This window comes from Humulus lupulus, chromosome 6, assembly GCF_963169125.1.
Source record: "Humulus lupulus chromosome 6, drHumLupu1.1, whole genome shotgun sequence".
NCBI lineage: Eukaryota > Viridiplantae > Streptophyta > Magnoliopsida > Rosales > Cannabaceae > Humulus > Humulus lupulus.
This window is the reverse complement of record NC_084798.1, coordinates 214,935,754-214,952,394: the sequence shown is the minus strand read 5'-3', so window position 1 is coordinate 214,952,394 and position 16,641 is coordinate 214,935,754. Positions and strand designations below refer to the sequence as shown.

At 39.8% G+C, this 16,641-nt stretch overlaps 1 protein-coding gene across 1 annotated transcript; it reads left to right on the top strand.

The window, feature by feature from the left end:
* Nucleotides 1-2,762: 2,762 nt before the first annotated feature.
* LOC133786028 (secreted RxLR effector protein 161-like) lies at nucleotides 2,763-3,536 on the top strand. Its single transcript, XM_062225241.1, has one exon. It carries the CDS (start codon nucleotides 2,763-2,765, stop codon nucleotides 3,534-3,536), a length of 774 nt encoding a protein of 257 aa, XP_062081225.1.
* The last annotated feature ends 13,105 nt before the right edge of the window (nucleotides 3,537-16,641 follow it).

The following is a 16,641-nucleotide window of genomic DNA, read 5'->3' as shown; positions in this document are numbered from 1 at the left end:
GTGGGGAACTAAACCTAAGCAAAGGATGGTCTCATCAAAAGAAGCCATGGAACAATAGAGGGAGAAGTCACAGCCGAGATCCTAATAGAGGTGGAAAACAAGGAAGAGGCAGGTCTCAATCTAGGGGTCCTAAGGATTCTAATGGCTGCTTTCACTGTGGAAAACCAGGACATTTCAAAAGGGATTGCTACTTATGGAAAAGAAATAATAAGAATAAGCATGATGATCAAAACAGTGATGCAAATCATGGAGAGAACTACTTCTCAAAACAGAAAGAAAAACAAACAACAGCAAATTTGAGTGATGGCTATGAAAGTGGAGAAGTTTATATTGTTGCTTCTGATTTTAAAAATGAATGGATTCTTGATTCAGGTTGTACTTTTCATATGACTAATGATAAATCTTTACTTACTGATTTCAGGGAATCTAAAGGTGAAAGGTCATTCTAGGCAACAATCAAACATGTCACATTGAAGGTTCTGGTACTGTCAATTTCAGAATGTTTGATGGTGTGGTAAGGTCTTTGACAGGGGTAAGACTTGTACCTAATTTAACCAGAAATCTAATCTCTATAAGTGTTCTAGATGACCTTGGTGTTGTGAGTAAAATTGAAACAGGTACTATGAAACTAAGCAAGGGTTCCATGACCATAATAAAAGGCTACAAGGAGGGAGGTCTTTACTATCTAAAAGGGGAACCAGTTTCTAATTGCCACAACACAGCAGAAAATTCACCTGAGGATTCTAAAGCTACTCTATGGCATAGGAGGCTGGGACACATCAGTGAAAGAGGTTTGAAATTAATGAGTGATCAGAATCCTTTATGCAAAGATAAAGTAAGTAAAGTTGATTTTTGTGAGCATTGCATTTTGGGTAAGCATCATATACTTAAGTTTAAAATTGGGACACATAAATCTAAAGATATATTAGAATATGTGCATTCTGATTTATGGGGTCCTGAAAAGGTTACTACATATGGGGGTTGTAGTTATTTCTTGTCTATAGTTGATGATTACTCTAGGAAGGTTTGGATATTTCTTTTAAAGCATAAAAATGATGCATTTGCCAAGTTTTAGGATTGGAAAATTTTAATGGAAAATCTGACTAATAAAAAGGTCAAGACTCTAAGGACAGATAATGGCCTTGAGTTTTGCAATGATATGTTTGACATTTATTGCAGAAAAACAGGTATTCAAAGGCACAGAACAGTCAGACTAACACCACAACAGAATGGCGTGGCAGAAAGAATGAACTGGACTATCCTAACACAAAGCAAGATGCATGTTGTTTCAAGCTGGATTAGCTACTGGTTTCTGGGGAGAGGCTGTGCTCACAGCAGCTTACTTGATCAACAGGTGTCCATCAAGTGCTGTGGAATTCAAAACACCAGAAGAAAGGTGGTCTGGTAAACCACCAGACTTATCACATTTGAAAGTCTTTGGATGTGCAGCATATGCACACCAAAGCACTGGTAAGTTAGAGCCTAGAGCTCTAAAATGTGTTTTCTTGGGTTATCCTGAAGGTACTAAGGGCTACAGACTATGGGTAAGGGAGAAACCTGGTTTAAAAACTATAAACAGTAGGGATGTGATTTTTAATGAAAATATTTTTCCATGTACTACTACTAACCCTAATGTTTCAGGAAATAGCACTAATACTAATTCTGCAGGAAACACCATCAGTTTTGATTTAAGGCCAGCTGTTCCAGGAGATGCTCATGATTCAGGACATGTTGGATTAGATGAACCAGACCAGGATACGGGTCAGGTGGAACAAGGAGGTGACACTGTTCAGATGGAATAGCAGGAAAACCAAGAGGAAGTTCAAACTAAGAACATGGCAGAATATCAATTGGTCAGGGACAGGGTTAGAAGGGTTCCCAAACCTAATCCTAAGTGCAGTTTCAATATTTGGAATGAGGATACAGCTTATGCATTGTTAAGTATTCTAGAAGGACAGAAGATAGAACCAGAAACTTATGAAGAAGCTATTAAATGCAAGGATGCAAAGAAATGGAGTAAGGAAATGAATGAGGAAATGGACTCCTTAAAGAAGAGCAAGACCTCGATATATGTTCCTAGACCTAAAGGGAAGAGTATAGTGAAATGCAAGTGGATGTTCAAATAGAAAGAAGGGAGAAGCAAGGATGAACCAGTGAGGTACAAGGCCAGATTAGTGGCTAAAGGGTTCACTCGGAAGGAAGGAGTTGACTACACAGAGATTTTTTCCCCTGTAGTCAAGTACAAAACGATAAGGCTAATGCTTGCTCTAGCAAATCAATTCAACATGGAAATTGATCAGATGGATGTAACTACTGCTTTTCTACATGGTGAACTAGAGGAAGATATCTACATGGAATAGCCTACGGGTTATATACAAAAGGGAAAAGGACATATGGTATGCAAGCTAGTTAAATCCCTGTATGGACTAAAACAATCTCCCAGACAATGGAATAAGAGGTTCAATGCCTTCATGACTAAGCAAGGTTTTTCTAAGAGCTACTATGATACTTTTCTGTATTTTCATGGAAGTGATATCAAGGATGTCATCTACTTACTGTTATATGTAGATGACATGTTGATAATCAGCAAAGAAAGGTCTAAGGTAAACTTGGTTAAGGAAATGCTTAAGTCTGAGTTTGAAATGAAGGATCTAGGTACTGCTACTAAAATCCTACGGATCACTATTGTAAGGGATAGAGGCAAAGGGATCTTAAAGCTGTGCTAGGAAGATTACATATAGAAAATTATTGAAAAATTTCAGATGACTAATGCTAAGAAGACTAGTCAGCCAATTATAAGTCAATACAAGATCTCTAGAGATAAATGCCCTAAGACAGATAAAGAGACAGAAGAGATGAACAAAGTACCCTACTCTAATGTTGTTGGATCTATAATGTACCTAATGGTAAGCACTAGACCTGAGATTGCCTATGCTATAAGTGTGTTAAGTAAGTATATGTCTAACTTGGGAAAATTGAACTGGCTGGCTATGAAATGGATATTCAGGTACCTAATAGGAACTACAGATATTGGTTTAGTGTTTAAACAGTCACAAAACCCAACTCTAGTAGAAGGATTTTGTGACTCTGACTATGCTGGTGATAGGGACACTAGAAGATCCACCTCTGCTTATTATTTCCTAGTTTGGGAAAACTGTATAAGTTGGAAAGTCCAATTACAACCAGTGGTTGCATTGTCGACTACAAAGGCAGTATATGTCTCTGCAACAGAAGCTATCAAGGAGGCTGTCTGGATTAAAGGTGTACTAAAGGAATTAAAATTACTGAAGAGTATCCCTATAATCTATTCTAACAACCAAAGCAGTATTCATCTCTGTAAGAATCATGTCTTTCACGACAAAACCAAACATGTTGAGATAAAATACCACTTTATCAGAGACAAAGTGACTCAAGGAGAGGTCACAGTGGAAAAAGTTCCCACTGAGCACAATCCTGCTGATATGGGAACTAAGGTAGTAACCCTATCTAAGTTCAAGCATTGTATGAACTTGCTAGGAATCAACAAAGGAGACTGACCTTAAGGGTCATCAAGCTATGACCCTCAGAATGCTTTAAACCATCATCGCTCATAAGGAGATCTAGATGGAATTTGTTAAGTAAATCTCCTTATAAGCTCAGTTCAAATTACAACAAGAAAATTTACAAGTTTGCCCATAGGCCAAATACCAGTACAGACTCAATACAAAGACTTGAACAACAACAGCTTTCAGTTACAACATAAATTAACAGAATCAAGAAAAGCCTAGCTAATTACAACTCAGCATCCTAGACTACTACTTCAGCATATATATATTAAACAGATCAAGTTAGAGAAGAACTACCAGAGAAAAAACTTCATTCTATTCCCTTTGAGCTGAACTAGTGAGAGAGTCTAGAGAGAGAAGCTCCGAGGAGCTCAGTTGTATGTACATGCAAAAGAAAGATCAGAAAGAGAGTTAGAAAGAGTGAGAAAGAAAATAAACCAGAGAGATAGAAAGAATAGATTATCAATCAAAGATTGTGATTCGAAATCTGATGCAAGCATTGTGTAATACCTGTTGTGATTAGTGGATATTCAAGCACTCTAAGGTAGCTTGACGGAGACGTAGCCCATCGTTATGGGGTGAACTCCGAGATCAATTTTGTTGTTTTGACTCTCACCCTCTGTTTGTTTCTCTTGAACTCTAGCCCTAATTTTCATTGTTGTTCGTGTGTGTGCCCGTGTTCTTGACATAAAGGGATTTTTGATTTCTGATTTCTGAGTTCTGAGTTAAATAACTCAGTGTTTTACTTGTGTAATATATGCTGGGCTGGACTGGGCCTTTAACATTTTGGGGTTTTTAATTTTGCCATTTTTCATGGACGCATGAAATAATTGCAAAAATACCATAAATTTCATTTGTGTACTAATTTTGTGTCTTGGAGTTAGAAGCTGCAGATTCTAACAACATCAGTCACAACCACCAATATACGGATACAAATGAGCTAGTTTTCAACAACAACGTGAAAGCTTTTTATATTATGTCAGTCTTTATAATATAATGAAAACAACCATATTGGGTATAAATTAGAGCCCAAGAAAACAATGACCAAATTGGATGACTTGTCCCTTTCATATGCATTGACATTAGACATAGTTCTCTATAGTTAAAGTTATAGATATAGATGGTGTGGACTTTCTAAAAAAACAACCTATTTAGGGCTGACAATTTGTGTAAACGTGTCAGATTCGTGTCGACACGATTATGACATGACACGATTAAGGTAAACACGAACATGACATGATTATTAAACGTGTAAAAAATATGAACACGAACATGACACGATTATTAAACGGGTCAACACGACACTAACACGATAACACGGTTATGACACGATTAATCATAACTATATGAAAAACGCAAATTATTTGTGTTATCGTGTCTGACACGATTATGACACGATACGATTATTAAACGGGTTAACACGATTATGACATGACACGATTAAGATAAACACGAACACGACACGATTATTAAACGTGTCAAAAACTCAAACACGAACACGACTCGATTATTAAACGTGTCGTGTTTGTGTTTACCTTAATCGTGTCGTGTCATCGTGTCGTGTCATCGTGTCGTGATCCTAATTGCCACCCCTAAGTCTATTGTATTGGGTTTGGTATTTCTTTTTGGAACTATAATAATACAAACATTTGGGCTAGCTAGTAGTATTGAGCAAAACAGGATCACCCAGCCCATTTATACACTGTTAGTCCAATTCCATGTAATTAATACAATATGTTTAAGCTATAGCTACCTATAACTAGATTGATATTTACACATATTTAGTCCGATTTAAAATAGTATATTTGTTTTTTATGAAGAAAAAAAAGTCTTACTATTTTTACAAGTTTTGAGTATATGAATGGTAACATGGAAAGCGTATAGAATAATATGTACTCAAATTACATATCTCATAATTAGATATGTAACATATTATGGCAAAGTCCTATTATGTAATATACAGAATAATAAAGTGAGCATATATTTATATATGTGTGATGTTTCATGACATTTTTAGATCTCAGATTTTTTATGGATTATTAGTTACAACTCAAACTAACCAACATAAACAAACATGGATTATGTTTCACAAGTTTTTGATTGTTAAACTTGTATTTAAAGATCTTTTGAGACAGAGGGAAATAAACTAAGTAAGATAAGGGTGAAACAATAGTATTACTGTTCAGTTTATATATATGGTGCTAATTTTGAATTTTTGGTCATCTGAAATATAATGTTGTTCTTTGTGATGTTATTTTTCTTTAATTACTTCCCATCCTTTTGTAATACTCTATCCATTGAGGAAATTACATTTTACATAGGATTTTTAATAGAGTGTGCACAAATATGGCTTTTTTTTTCAAAAAAAGTTAATCTATGGCATTTTTTAAGAATTTTCACTTTTATGGGTTTATTTTCCCATATTTTTGTATAAAAGTTGGTTTATGCCATAGTTTTACTCTTAATCAAATTTGGAAGGGTATGCTTGTAATTTGATTATTATTTTTTTAGGTTATTTGTTTTTTATATTGTTTTTATATTACTAATTTTATATTAATTTTTTCTTTGGTTGTTTTGCATATTTTTTTTTTTGTAATATGAATTGTTTTTAAAATTATTATTTATTTATTATGAACATGTTTTTTTTAAGATTGTACGTTTTTTTTCTTTTCAAATCCTGGTTAGGGTAACTAGTTACTTGATTTATCTTAAAAAAAATCCTATAGCTACGTTAAATAACATGCACTAGGAAGGGAAACCAATTATCCTAAGATGAGTAACTTTCTGCCATAAGAGGGGTAACCAGTTACCTAAGAGGGGTGACGAATTACTCATATTAAATATGAAAAGAAACATCAAATTTGAAGGAAAAAAAATGGAAGAACACTTCATTAAAAATGAAGAAGAAGTAACTATGATTTTAGTAACATAAGTAACTAGTTACCATAAAAAAACCATAAATATACACACACCAGAACGTGAAAGTAACCAGTTACCCTCAGAAATATACACACAAATAATGTAAAGGTAACTAGTTACCCATTCATATTTTCATATTTTTATTAGTTTTCTTTCCAAATTTTGGTATTCCTACAAGTGTTACAGTAAAAAGAAAATGCTGAAAAAATTGATTTGAATTTTTTTTACATATAGTAGAAAAAACTATAAAAAAAAATTACAATAATAAAAGATAATAAATAAATAAAATAGTAAAATAATTATGTAATGCTAAAATATATGTGTGAAAAAAAAGAAATAGAATGAGAAAAGAATAAGTACAAAAATGAAAAAAAAAATGATGAATGAAAAAAAAATAGATGAATAAATAAGAATGAAAAGAAGAAGAAGAAAAATGATGGAAAAATGAAAAGAAAAAAAAGAATGAAAAAATTGGTAGAAAAAAAAAGAAAAAAAAATGAAAGAAGCAGAAAAAAAAAAAAAAAGCTCATATGTGTGAAAAAAAAATGGAAGGAGAAAATAATAAATACAAAAATGAAGAAAAAATAGAATGAAAAAAAAACTGAAAAAAATATGAAAAACAAAACAAAACAATACAAATGAAAGAAAAAAAAATAGATAAATGAATAAAAATGAAAAGAAGTAGAAGAAGAAGAAGAATGAAAAAATAGAAAGAAAAAAAGATGAAGGAAAAAATTGGTAGGAAAAAAAAAGAAAAAATGGAAGAAAAAACAAGTAAGGACAAAAAAAAGAAAAAATAATGGAAAAAAATAAAATAAATTTACCTTCAAAATTAAAAAAAATATATATAACTATGAAAAAATGTGACATTCTCATATTTTAGTTAGCTACTAATTGTATTTCCCATATTTTAACTTTTTCTTTAATAAATTTTCCATACAAATTAAGAAAAATATAACTTCCATATTTTTGCACATTGATGATATAAAAGCCATATTTTTGCAAAAATCTCTTTTCTTAATGCAACTATTTTTCCCCAAGAAATATGGAGTCGGGTTTACAATTGAATTTAGAAATAATCATTATATATTCATTTGTACTTGGCGTAAAATTTGATTTATGAGTATTGATTAAAATAACAATAAAAAAAGCCTAATTTTGATTGCATATATTGATAGTATTTATTTAGGAAAAAATATATGCAGCAATGACATAATCTTATAAAAACAGTGCGATAATAAATGCCCAAGAAAAAATATGATATTTTTCTAATTAAGATGTATGGTACATATATGTGTGTGCTTTTATTAGGGAAATTTATGTATATATGTACCATAAATCAATTCTGAGGAAGCAATTTGCGTTCATTAAAAAAAAATTAAAAATAGAAAGAAAAAAAATAGTAATATACAATAAATAATAACCATAAGATTTATGTTATTCATTTTGTGGTTTTCTCTTTCATAAATCTTTTATAAATAGTCAATATGCATTAACTTATAAATTTTTTACTAAATTTAATAACCAATAAAACAAATAAAAGTAATAATTAATAAAATAAGTATAATATAACAAATAATTAAATCAAATAAAAGTAATTACTAAATTATATTTAAAATTAAAATTAAATTAATTATTAATTACTCACTTAATTTATTAATTAAATAAACTTTAAGCTAATAAGTTATTGATAATTTATTTGTAAAACATGATAATTCATTGAAAAAATAATAAGACATCATAATACAATATTTAATTTGTTTGTTTTTCTTTCATAATAGATAATTATTATCAAAGATAGGATATATTGTTTTTATCACATATTGATAAATTATTTTATTATTTTTACTCACGAAAAAGCCATAGCCCCGTTCAGAGAGGGTGAGTTAGTACGGACTCTTAAATATGCCTCCCCGAATTATCCAAGACTTTTTTGTCTGGATGGATAATTTGGGTTTATTGTATACCTATAATGTGATCTATTACTCATTTATTATTTCATTTTTAGAGATTTCGGTACACATCTCCTTTGTTCTTGTAAGTGTGCACACTTAATTTTAGTTTGCACACTTATGAGAACTGTGGGGAGGTGCTGCCGAAATTTTAACTAAAATGAAATAATTAACAAGTGTAAATCACATTATATGTATATAGTAAATCTAAATGGGATAAGTTCTTTACCCTTATATAAATGGAGTGAGAAGATGGATTAGGATACACAAACATTGTTGTTCTGTAAAGCTAGATGAATAAATACTTTTTTCTTACACTATGCAGTGTGCCATAAAATGTCGATCGACAAGACCTGGATTAATAATTCAAATAAATTTTCTGATGAGTATATTGCTGGAGCGTTTGCATTTGTTGAGAGAGCTCAGCAATTTGTGGATACAAGGGGACTAGTGAAGTGTTCTTGTAACAAGTGTCTTAATATCGAGTTGCAAACGATTGGTGTGCTAGAAAGTCATCTTTTTTAGAATGGTTTTCTACGAAGTTATACAAATTGGTACTGACATGGAAATGAGGAAATAATATCGACCAATAAAGTGGTCCACCAATGTCATGAGGACGAGATGATGGATGTTCTTAATGATATAGCACAACCTGACAATTGTGAAGATGATGAGAATGAGGTTGATGATGAGATACCACCAGCATCAGAATGCAAAGGTAGTAGCCAATACTATAATGACTTATTTTCCGAGATGGCGTCTCTGTTATTCCCAGGGTGTGAAAAATACACATATTTGAATTTCGTAGCTAAGTTGATGCATTTCAAAGTGTTGGAGAAAATTCCTAACAAATTTTTTGATGGAATCTTGGAGTTGTTAGAAGATGCATTCCCATCTCCAAATAAGATACCGAAGTCACATTATGCGGCAAAGAGGTTGATGGGGAAATTAGGTTTGGGTTACGAGTCAATCCATGTTTGTAAGCATGATTGTGCGTTGTTTTGGCAGGAAAATATAAGTGTTCAATTTGTGGAGAGGATCGTTGGGTGGATAAAAATACCAAGGGGAAGAAAGTGCCCCAAAAAGTTATGCGTTATTTTCCATTAACCCCTCAATTGATGCGAAAATACACGTCAAGGCACATTTCTCAACATATGAGATGGCATTATAAAGGGCATGTTAAAGAGGATGGTGCCATGCATCATCTTGCCGATGGGAAAGCATGGAAGGACTTTGACCATAGCAATCCAGCATTTGCAATGGAACCTAGGAATGTGCGTCTTGGATTGGCTAGGCTTGGTGGAGCCTCGAGTTCTGGATCTTCTCAGCCAGGTGATGGTCAAGATTCGACACCTCCTACTCAATAGGATTACTTTATGTATTTTGACTGCTGGAGAACGTTATTTATGACTTTATACTTTATGTAATTTGACTTTAGGAAAATATTATTTATGACATTCTACTTCATTTAGACTTGACTTTATATTTTTAGAACAATATTGTTTGTCGAGTTTGTCGGAAACCTTAATAATAGAAGATTAGAGAGCTTAGAAGAAAGGATTTATGGAATAAAGACAAGGATTTTACTTGGTTAGGGTGTTAATGAGCTTTAGTCCACGAGACAATTGTATTAGAGCTTAGAGAATCTATAACAATTGAGTTTTCTACAAGTTTCAGCAGAGTAACTGTTTACCAGGCAGAGGTCCCCCTTGCCCAATGCCCCACTACTTGTATTTATAGGTTTACGGGCGCACTGGGCTTGGGCCGGGCTGACCCGGGCCCAATAAGGGTATGAATACTGCTGGCTTCTCTTATGGAAGCCCAATACAAAGGATTAAAACATAGAAAAAACACTAATCTGAGCCCACTGGGCCGGCCCAAACCACATCTGTCATCCGACAAGTTGGGGCTTTGGTCTGGGCATCTCGGGTTACGAGGCAGATTTAGGGGACAAGATCGGTCAGAGTAATGGCGGCACAGGTTTGAACCAACGGCCTACAATCCCAAGGTAGCCTTTTCTGCTGGTGAAGCGCGGGGACAACCCCCACGCTTCATGGGATGAAGTCAGGGTCACAAACACTTTACCTTGCCAACCTTGGATGACCGACCTGAGTTCGTTTACCCACGTCCCCCTTCTGTTCGTCAAGGTCCCGTATCGTTTACCAAGGGCCCGGATCATTTACCAGGAGTGCGGAATGTTTACTAGGTGCCCGGACTATTCCACCAGGATCCCAGACCGTTTACCAGGCTCCAGGATCATCCACTGCGATCCTGACTGTCATTACCGGAAGCCACGCTCATACCCTCTCCTGTATGACCGTCCCAGATGACACTCTCCGGATGCCCTTTGGGCCTCATCTAGACTTGGGCTGCCAACATCTATTTTACTCTTTGCCAAACGGGTCTGGGCTGGGCCCAAACTCATTCGGCGTGGCTCGCGGGCTTGAGGCGAGGACCGAGGAGCTCGAAAGGAAATGAGGATAACATTTACCCCCAAGCCTTCACCTGGGCTTGCGCGGTGGAGGCTTGCCTCAGTCCCGAATCTTCCCGACATTTCCCAGTTTGTTTCCAAAGTGACGGGTCCACGACGAGGGGCACTGCACGCTAGACGAGTGTGGAGCTACCGCCTACTACGTTGACCTGGACCGCGTCCCACGAGCCCCAGACCGTTTACTAGGGTCCGGGTTCGTCTACCAAGGCCCCAGTTCATTATGGGGGATACACGTGCCCCCTAACAACTGTCGCATTGATGGCACTTGATCCTGAAAGGTCAAAAAATACCTCAAGGGTCACTATGCTAGGGCTATTATGTCAGCTCGGTTCATGAAGCGTTCCATCCACACGAGCGTGTCCCATTATTATTTCTGCGACAAGGAGGACCGTAGGATGGGGTGGCCTTTGACGTGCTCCTCGTTCTGGGATGTTGGATCGGAGCAGCGCGGATTGCACCTTGGGGGTACCGTGATCCAGTACTCGAGTGGATCCATTAATGTCCTTGCACGATCCTGGGTCGTCTGATAGGGGGGATCGATCCCAGCCGTTAGATCAAAACCAGCACTTCAGCTCTTATAAATTCCCCTAGGCTTTCATTTAAAACCTTTACATTCTCGAGCCAGAAAAAGAAACTCGATTGCCAACGACATCTTTCACCGTCTAATCCGTCTTCACCGTCACCAATTCCCAAAGATTCCGATATCTGCAGCCTCGCTTGAGCAGATGACACCAGCCTGCCCTCTCAACGAGCTGCTGAATCGCCTCCAACAATTCAAGACTGAGATTCTACCGTCACTGTCGCCGGACAACCACCATTTCTCACTACCAAAAATTTACAGTAAGCTTTCCTGACTTTCGCCTTTACACATCCATATATACATATATAGATTTATGTTGTTTTGCTTATCTGCTTAGGTTGCTAGACCTTGCCTGTGCTTAGAATTAGAGTGTTAGGGAAAGAAAACTTGGTTCGGGCTTGTTTAGGCCCCTTCGGGTTCGGGTGGTTCCCGAACAAGTGGCGATGGGCCGGCTTAGGAGTGTAGTCTTTCTTTTTTGTTCCCGATTAGGATCTTGCAGATCCTTGGTGATCCTAGACCTGATCCGGAGGGGACTCTTCCAAGCAGTTCATAGGAGAGCCCCCATACCTTAACTAACATTCTTGGGTTCTAGTACTGACTGCTTGGTTCGTTTTTTTTATTCTGTTTTGCTCCGAGATCATTAGCCATGACCTCGGGCGTCACCCTTCATTCGAAGGAGCAAGTCAACACAACCCCTATCATTCTGCCCGGGTCCAAGACTCCCAAAGGCAACAGGTGGGAGATGGACGTGGTGCCGAACCTGTTCCGGAACTACCGGATGCTATATGCCCTGGAGAAGCGTTTGGGCGTGGAGTCGACTCTCGGACTATTCCATAATCGTCTAGTTAGGAGAGAGGGAAAGGCCCACACCTCCGTGGGTGGATTCGGGGCCTAGAGCGTAGGCCACATCAGTGCGGGGGCCACGCTCCCGCTCCACGACTATTTCGTGCAATTCATGACGTTCGTGGGGATTGCACCTTTCCAGCTTCTGCCCTAAGCATACCGAATGCTTGGGGGATGGCGGGTTTTCTGTGTCACGAAGGAGATCCTGGAGATGACCTCGGCAGAATTCTTGTACTTCTACAAGCTAGAGCCGCAAGTCAACATCAAGGACAAGACCCTGGACGACTTTTACAGGCATAAACCGCGGGGCAACTACCCTGCTTCAACCAGCACCTGGAAGCATCCCCCGGATGTCAGACATTACTGGTTCATGACGTCCGAGTTTCTTATAGAAAAGAACCCCACGCTGATGCTGGACTTCCAGCAAGTGGGTAAGTGGTTTCCCAATCCCTGGCTTCCCTTTTTTTCATTTTTGTCTTGGTTTTTTATTCCCCATTCTCAACTCATTTTCTTGGGCGGCAGGACCCTATGCCCAGACTCCCCTCACCCAGTTTATCCTGGACAGGAAGAAACTTTACTTCGAGCTAAGCGTGGAGGATTTGGACGTGGGGGGCTACGTCACCACTGACAACCTCCAAGTGATTGGGATGCTTGCGGCCCATCAAACGATAAAGGCCCCAAGCCTCTGGGGGATACAATGCAAGAAAGACCCTGCACTGACAGAGGAGTTGGCCCTGGAACACATCAAGGCTGTGGAGGCCGCGGCACTGGCAGACGCGGCCAAACGAAAGAGGGACCAAGCTCAGCAGAGGGAGGCAGTCGCTTCTGAGGATCTAGAATCCCTCTTCGACGAGGCACAATTGAACGCGGGGACCCTCGAAGCTAACGTATCAGGGCGAGGTAACTAACCTTTGATTTTGACTTATGCTCCCCAAGTTGGGGACTTTGTTAGGGATAGGCTAGCACACCGAGGCCCCATGTTCGGGGCTGAAGGGGAAATGAGACCTTCGTCTCCCATTCCCATAGGCTTGGAAATCCTTATGTATTCGTCTGGTTTCCTTCAATACGGGAAATTTCTACACTCGGATGACATGGGGGTCGAGTCAACTATTTTGCCTTAGGAGAATTAAGTCGGGTCCGGGGCCTAGATAAGGGTGCGTCCTGGATCACTTTTAGTCTTGATTTCCTTGTTCGCTCATTCATTTTACTAACTCTTTGTTGTTTGTGTATATTTCAGAAGACTCTGACATGTCCTACCCAATGGACAAAATGAAGCAGACCCTCGAGATCCGGGCTGCCAAGGAGAGGACCGCGGCCAGGCGAGCCACTAAGAATGTGCCTAAGCAGACGCCAGCGCCGGAGCTTCAACCCACCGAGGTGGCCTTGGCAGCGGTTCCGATCACGACAGTTGACCCGGCTACTATCCCCGATCTTCCCACTCACCCTCCAGTGATTGACCTGGAGTAGGAACCAGTGGCGAGCTAGAGCATCGGGAAACGAGCCTCAGACTTGGGCGCGATGGAGGCAGAACGAAGAGCCAAGAGGACCAGGACTAGACGTGCTAGTTCGGCTGGGGATTCATCCGGGGAGAGTCACCCTAACACTAAGGAACTCTCGACAGCACAGACTCTCCCCATCCATTCGGCCTTACATAAGGAGGGGGAGGCAGTTCTGTGGGATGAGCAGTCCAAATTATTTTCCCGGACCTGGGGGAGTGGTCGGGAAAGAAGGGAGGAGGTTTACAAGGCCCTGATGATTCGTCGTCTGGTCGAATTTGTTGAGCGTCCGGCAACATTCAGTGTCCCCCAGCCAATCATGGATTGACTGGTCGCTGAGAAGGGTTTCTGTCCCAAACTGCGGTGGGACACGGCCCCGTTCGTGGCGGACTTACTGGACCAGGTGGGGAATACCATGTCCAACCTCCAATTGTAGCGGTACGCCACTATCGCCAATCAGGACATGTTGTTCATCTCCCAAGCTCTCCGCCACCAAGCCACCGCTGTGAGTTTGCTTTGCATCTTTTTTTTTTTTTTAAATTCTTGTTTAGTTAGGACTCTTTCTAAATTTTCTTTGTTCCAGGATTCTCTACTGGCCCACCGGAACGCCGATCTGGTGGCCGAGGCTTCCATGAAGATGGAAACGATCCAGCTGGAGCTGGAGGCGGCCGTGAACCAGCGGGAAGCTGTTAAGGAATCCTTGGACAAGGAGGTTGAAGAGGCCTCCCGGATTAAGTTTCAACTTGAAGAGACTATGTCCCAGAGAGAAGTCGAGACTGGCAAGATGGTGGCTAGTCTAGAGGCGGAGCTCCTCCGAGTAAAGGCTCTGCAGGAGGCAATAGTAGCCCAGTCTACCCAGGATCGGGAGAGGATCACCGACCTGGAGTCCCGGGTCAGAGGATTTGACGAGTTGCTCCAGCAGGAGGTGAAGGCGCACGATGAGACTCGCCGCAAGAAAGAAAAGGTGGATGCCATGCTGGAGGTCACCTTCGATGAGGCCATCTACATGGCCTGGGCCCATGACATGAATATGAACCTCCTGCTCTACCCTGACCTTGCTGCGAAGAGGGCTGAATTTGAGGCCAAGGAGAAAGTAGACGCGGAGCCCCTGGACGAGGAAGAGGCGCTTGAAGCCGTCAAGGATACGTCAAGGCGGGGCGAAGCCTAGGCCCGGGACCTCTTTTCGATTTTCTTTATCTTTTTATTTTTTAACACTTTTACGGACGCGGGTGCGTCTAAGACAATTTTTGTGTTCTTACCCATGTTATTTTTTTTTATATTGCTTTCCCGTTCTCATTAATTTAAGCTTTCTCTAAGTGTTACTTATGCATGAATGAGCCGAGTGTTTGGTTCCAACGGCTGGGAACTCTCCTGGTGATCTGTCTTCGGACCTCCACAGACTGGGCTAGATTACTCTTGCTTTTAACCTATCAGTTTGCTTTAATCCTGCTGCTCAGGCTCCAACGGCCTAGGCCACTAGGGAGTTGATAATTATTCCTGAATTTCTTTGCCCAGTTCCCCATGTTGAGAGTTTGATGGTCTAGACCGTCAGAGATTAGCTGATTAGCTTGTTTTGAACCCTAGGTTAGGTTCTCATGGACTAGGACATTTTTAAGACTAATTTTAGACAACTTATACCTGGGGGTATGCGTTCTTATAATCCTATGCTGTTGTAGGAATGACGCGAACGGGTATTTAGTTATCTGGGACCGCAGACCACGCGCGGTCAACCAAGTTTTAGGTATTTTATGTTCTCGGGACACGCGTGTCCGGGCCGGGACCAGGCCTGAGCCTTAGGTCCTACTAGGTTTGTACCCCTCAGACCTTGTCGGTCTGGGTCGGGACTAGGCCTGAGCATTGTGTCCAACCGGGTTTGTACTCCCGGACCTTGTCGGCCTGGGTCGGGACTAAGCCTGGGCCTTTAATTTCTTGTTCTCGTATTTGTTCATACCGGACTTATTCCCCCAAGTGAGCGAAGACTAGTCTTGGGTCACTTGATTAGGGAAGCAGAATGGAATTTTCATTGTTTGATAATATTTCTTTATGACGTTATGTACACGCCATTTTTATTATTCAAGGAATCGCCCTGAGGCGTACATTGTTTACAACGAAAATATAAAACTGAAACATGCTCTCTTGACTACTAATAGTACTTACGGAGATGTTCCACGTTCTAGGCCCTTGGGACTTCCATGCCATCGAGCCATTTTAAACGATATGTTCCCGGACAAACTTCGTGTTGAATTTCGTATGGCCCTTCCCAATTCGAGCCCAAAACCCCCACTCCCGGATCTTGGGTTGCAGGGAAGACTCTTAGCAGGACCAGATCGCCAGTTTCGTACCTTCAACTTTTTACCTTTGAGTTAAAATGTCGTGTATTCTTGCCTTGGTACATCTTCAACTGAACTTGTGACTCTTCCTGGATCTCCTCGATGAGATCAAGGGATTCCTGGAGTAAGGCGTGGTTCTGGGCGGGATCGTATGTGTCTCTTCTGTGGGATGGGATGGCCGTTTCTACTGGGATAACGGCTTCGCACCCGTACACCATGGAGTAAGGAGTGTATCCGGTGGGCGATCTTTCGGTGGTCCGGTACACCCACAGCACGCGGGGCAACTCTTCGGGCCACTTGCTCTTGCAGGCTTGGAGCTTTTTCTTCAATGTTCCTTTCAAGATTTTTTTGACGGCCTCTGCTTGCCCATTCGCTTGAGGCCTGGCGACTGCGGAGAAGCTTTTGGCGATACCATGTCTTTCACAGAAATCCGTCAAGTGGATGCTGTCAAACTGCTTTCCGTTGTTGGACACAATCTTGTAAGG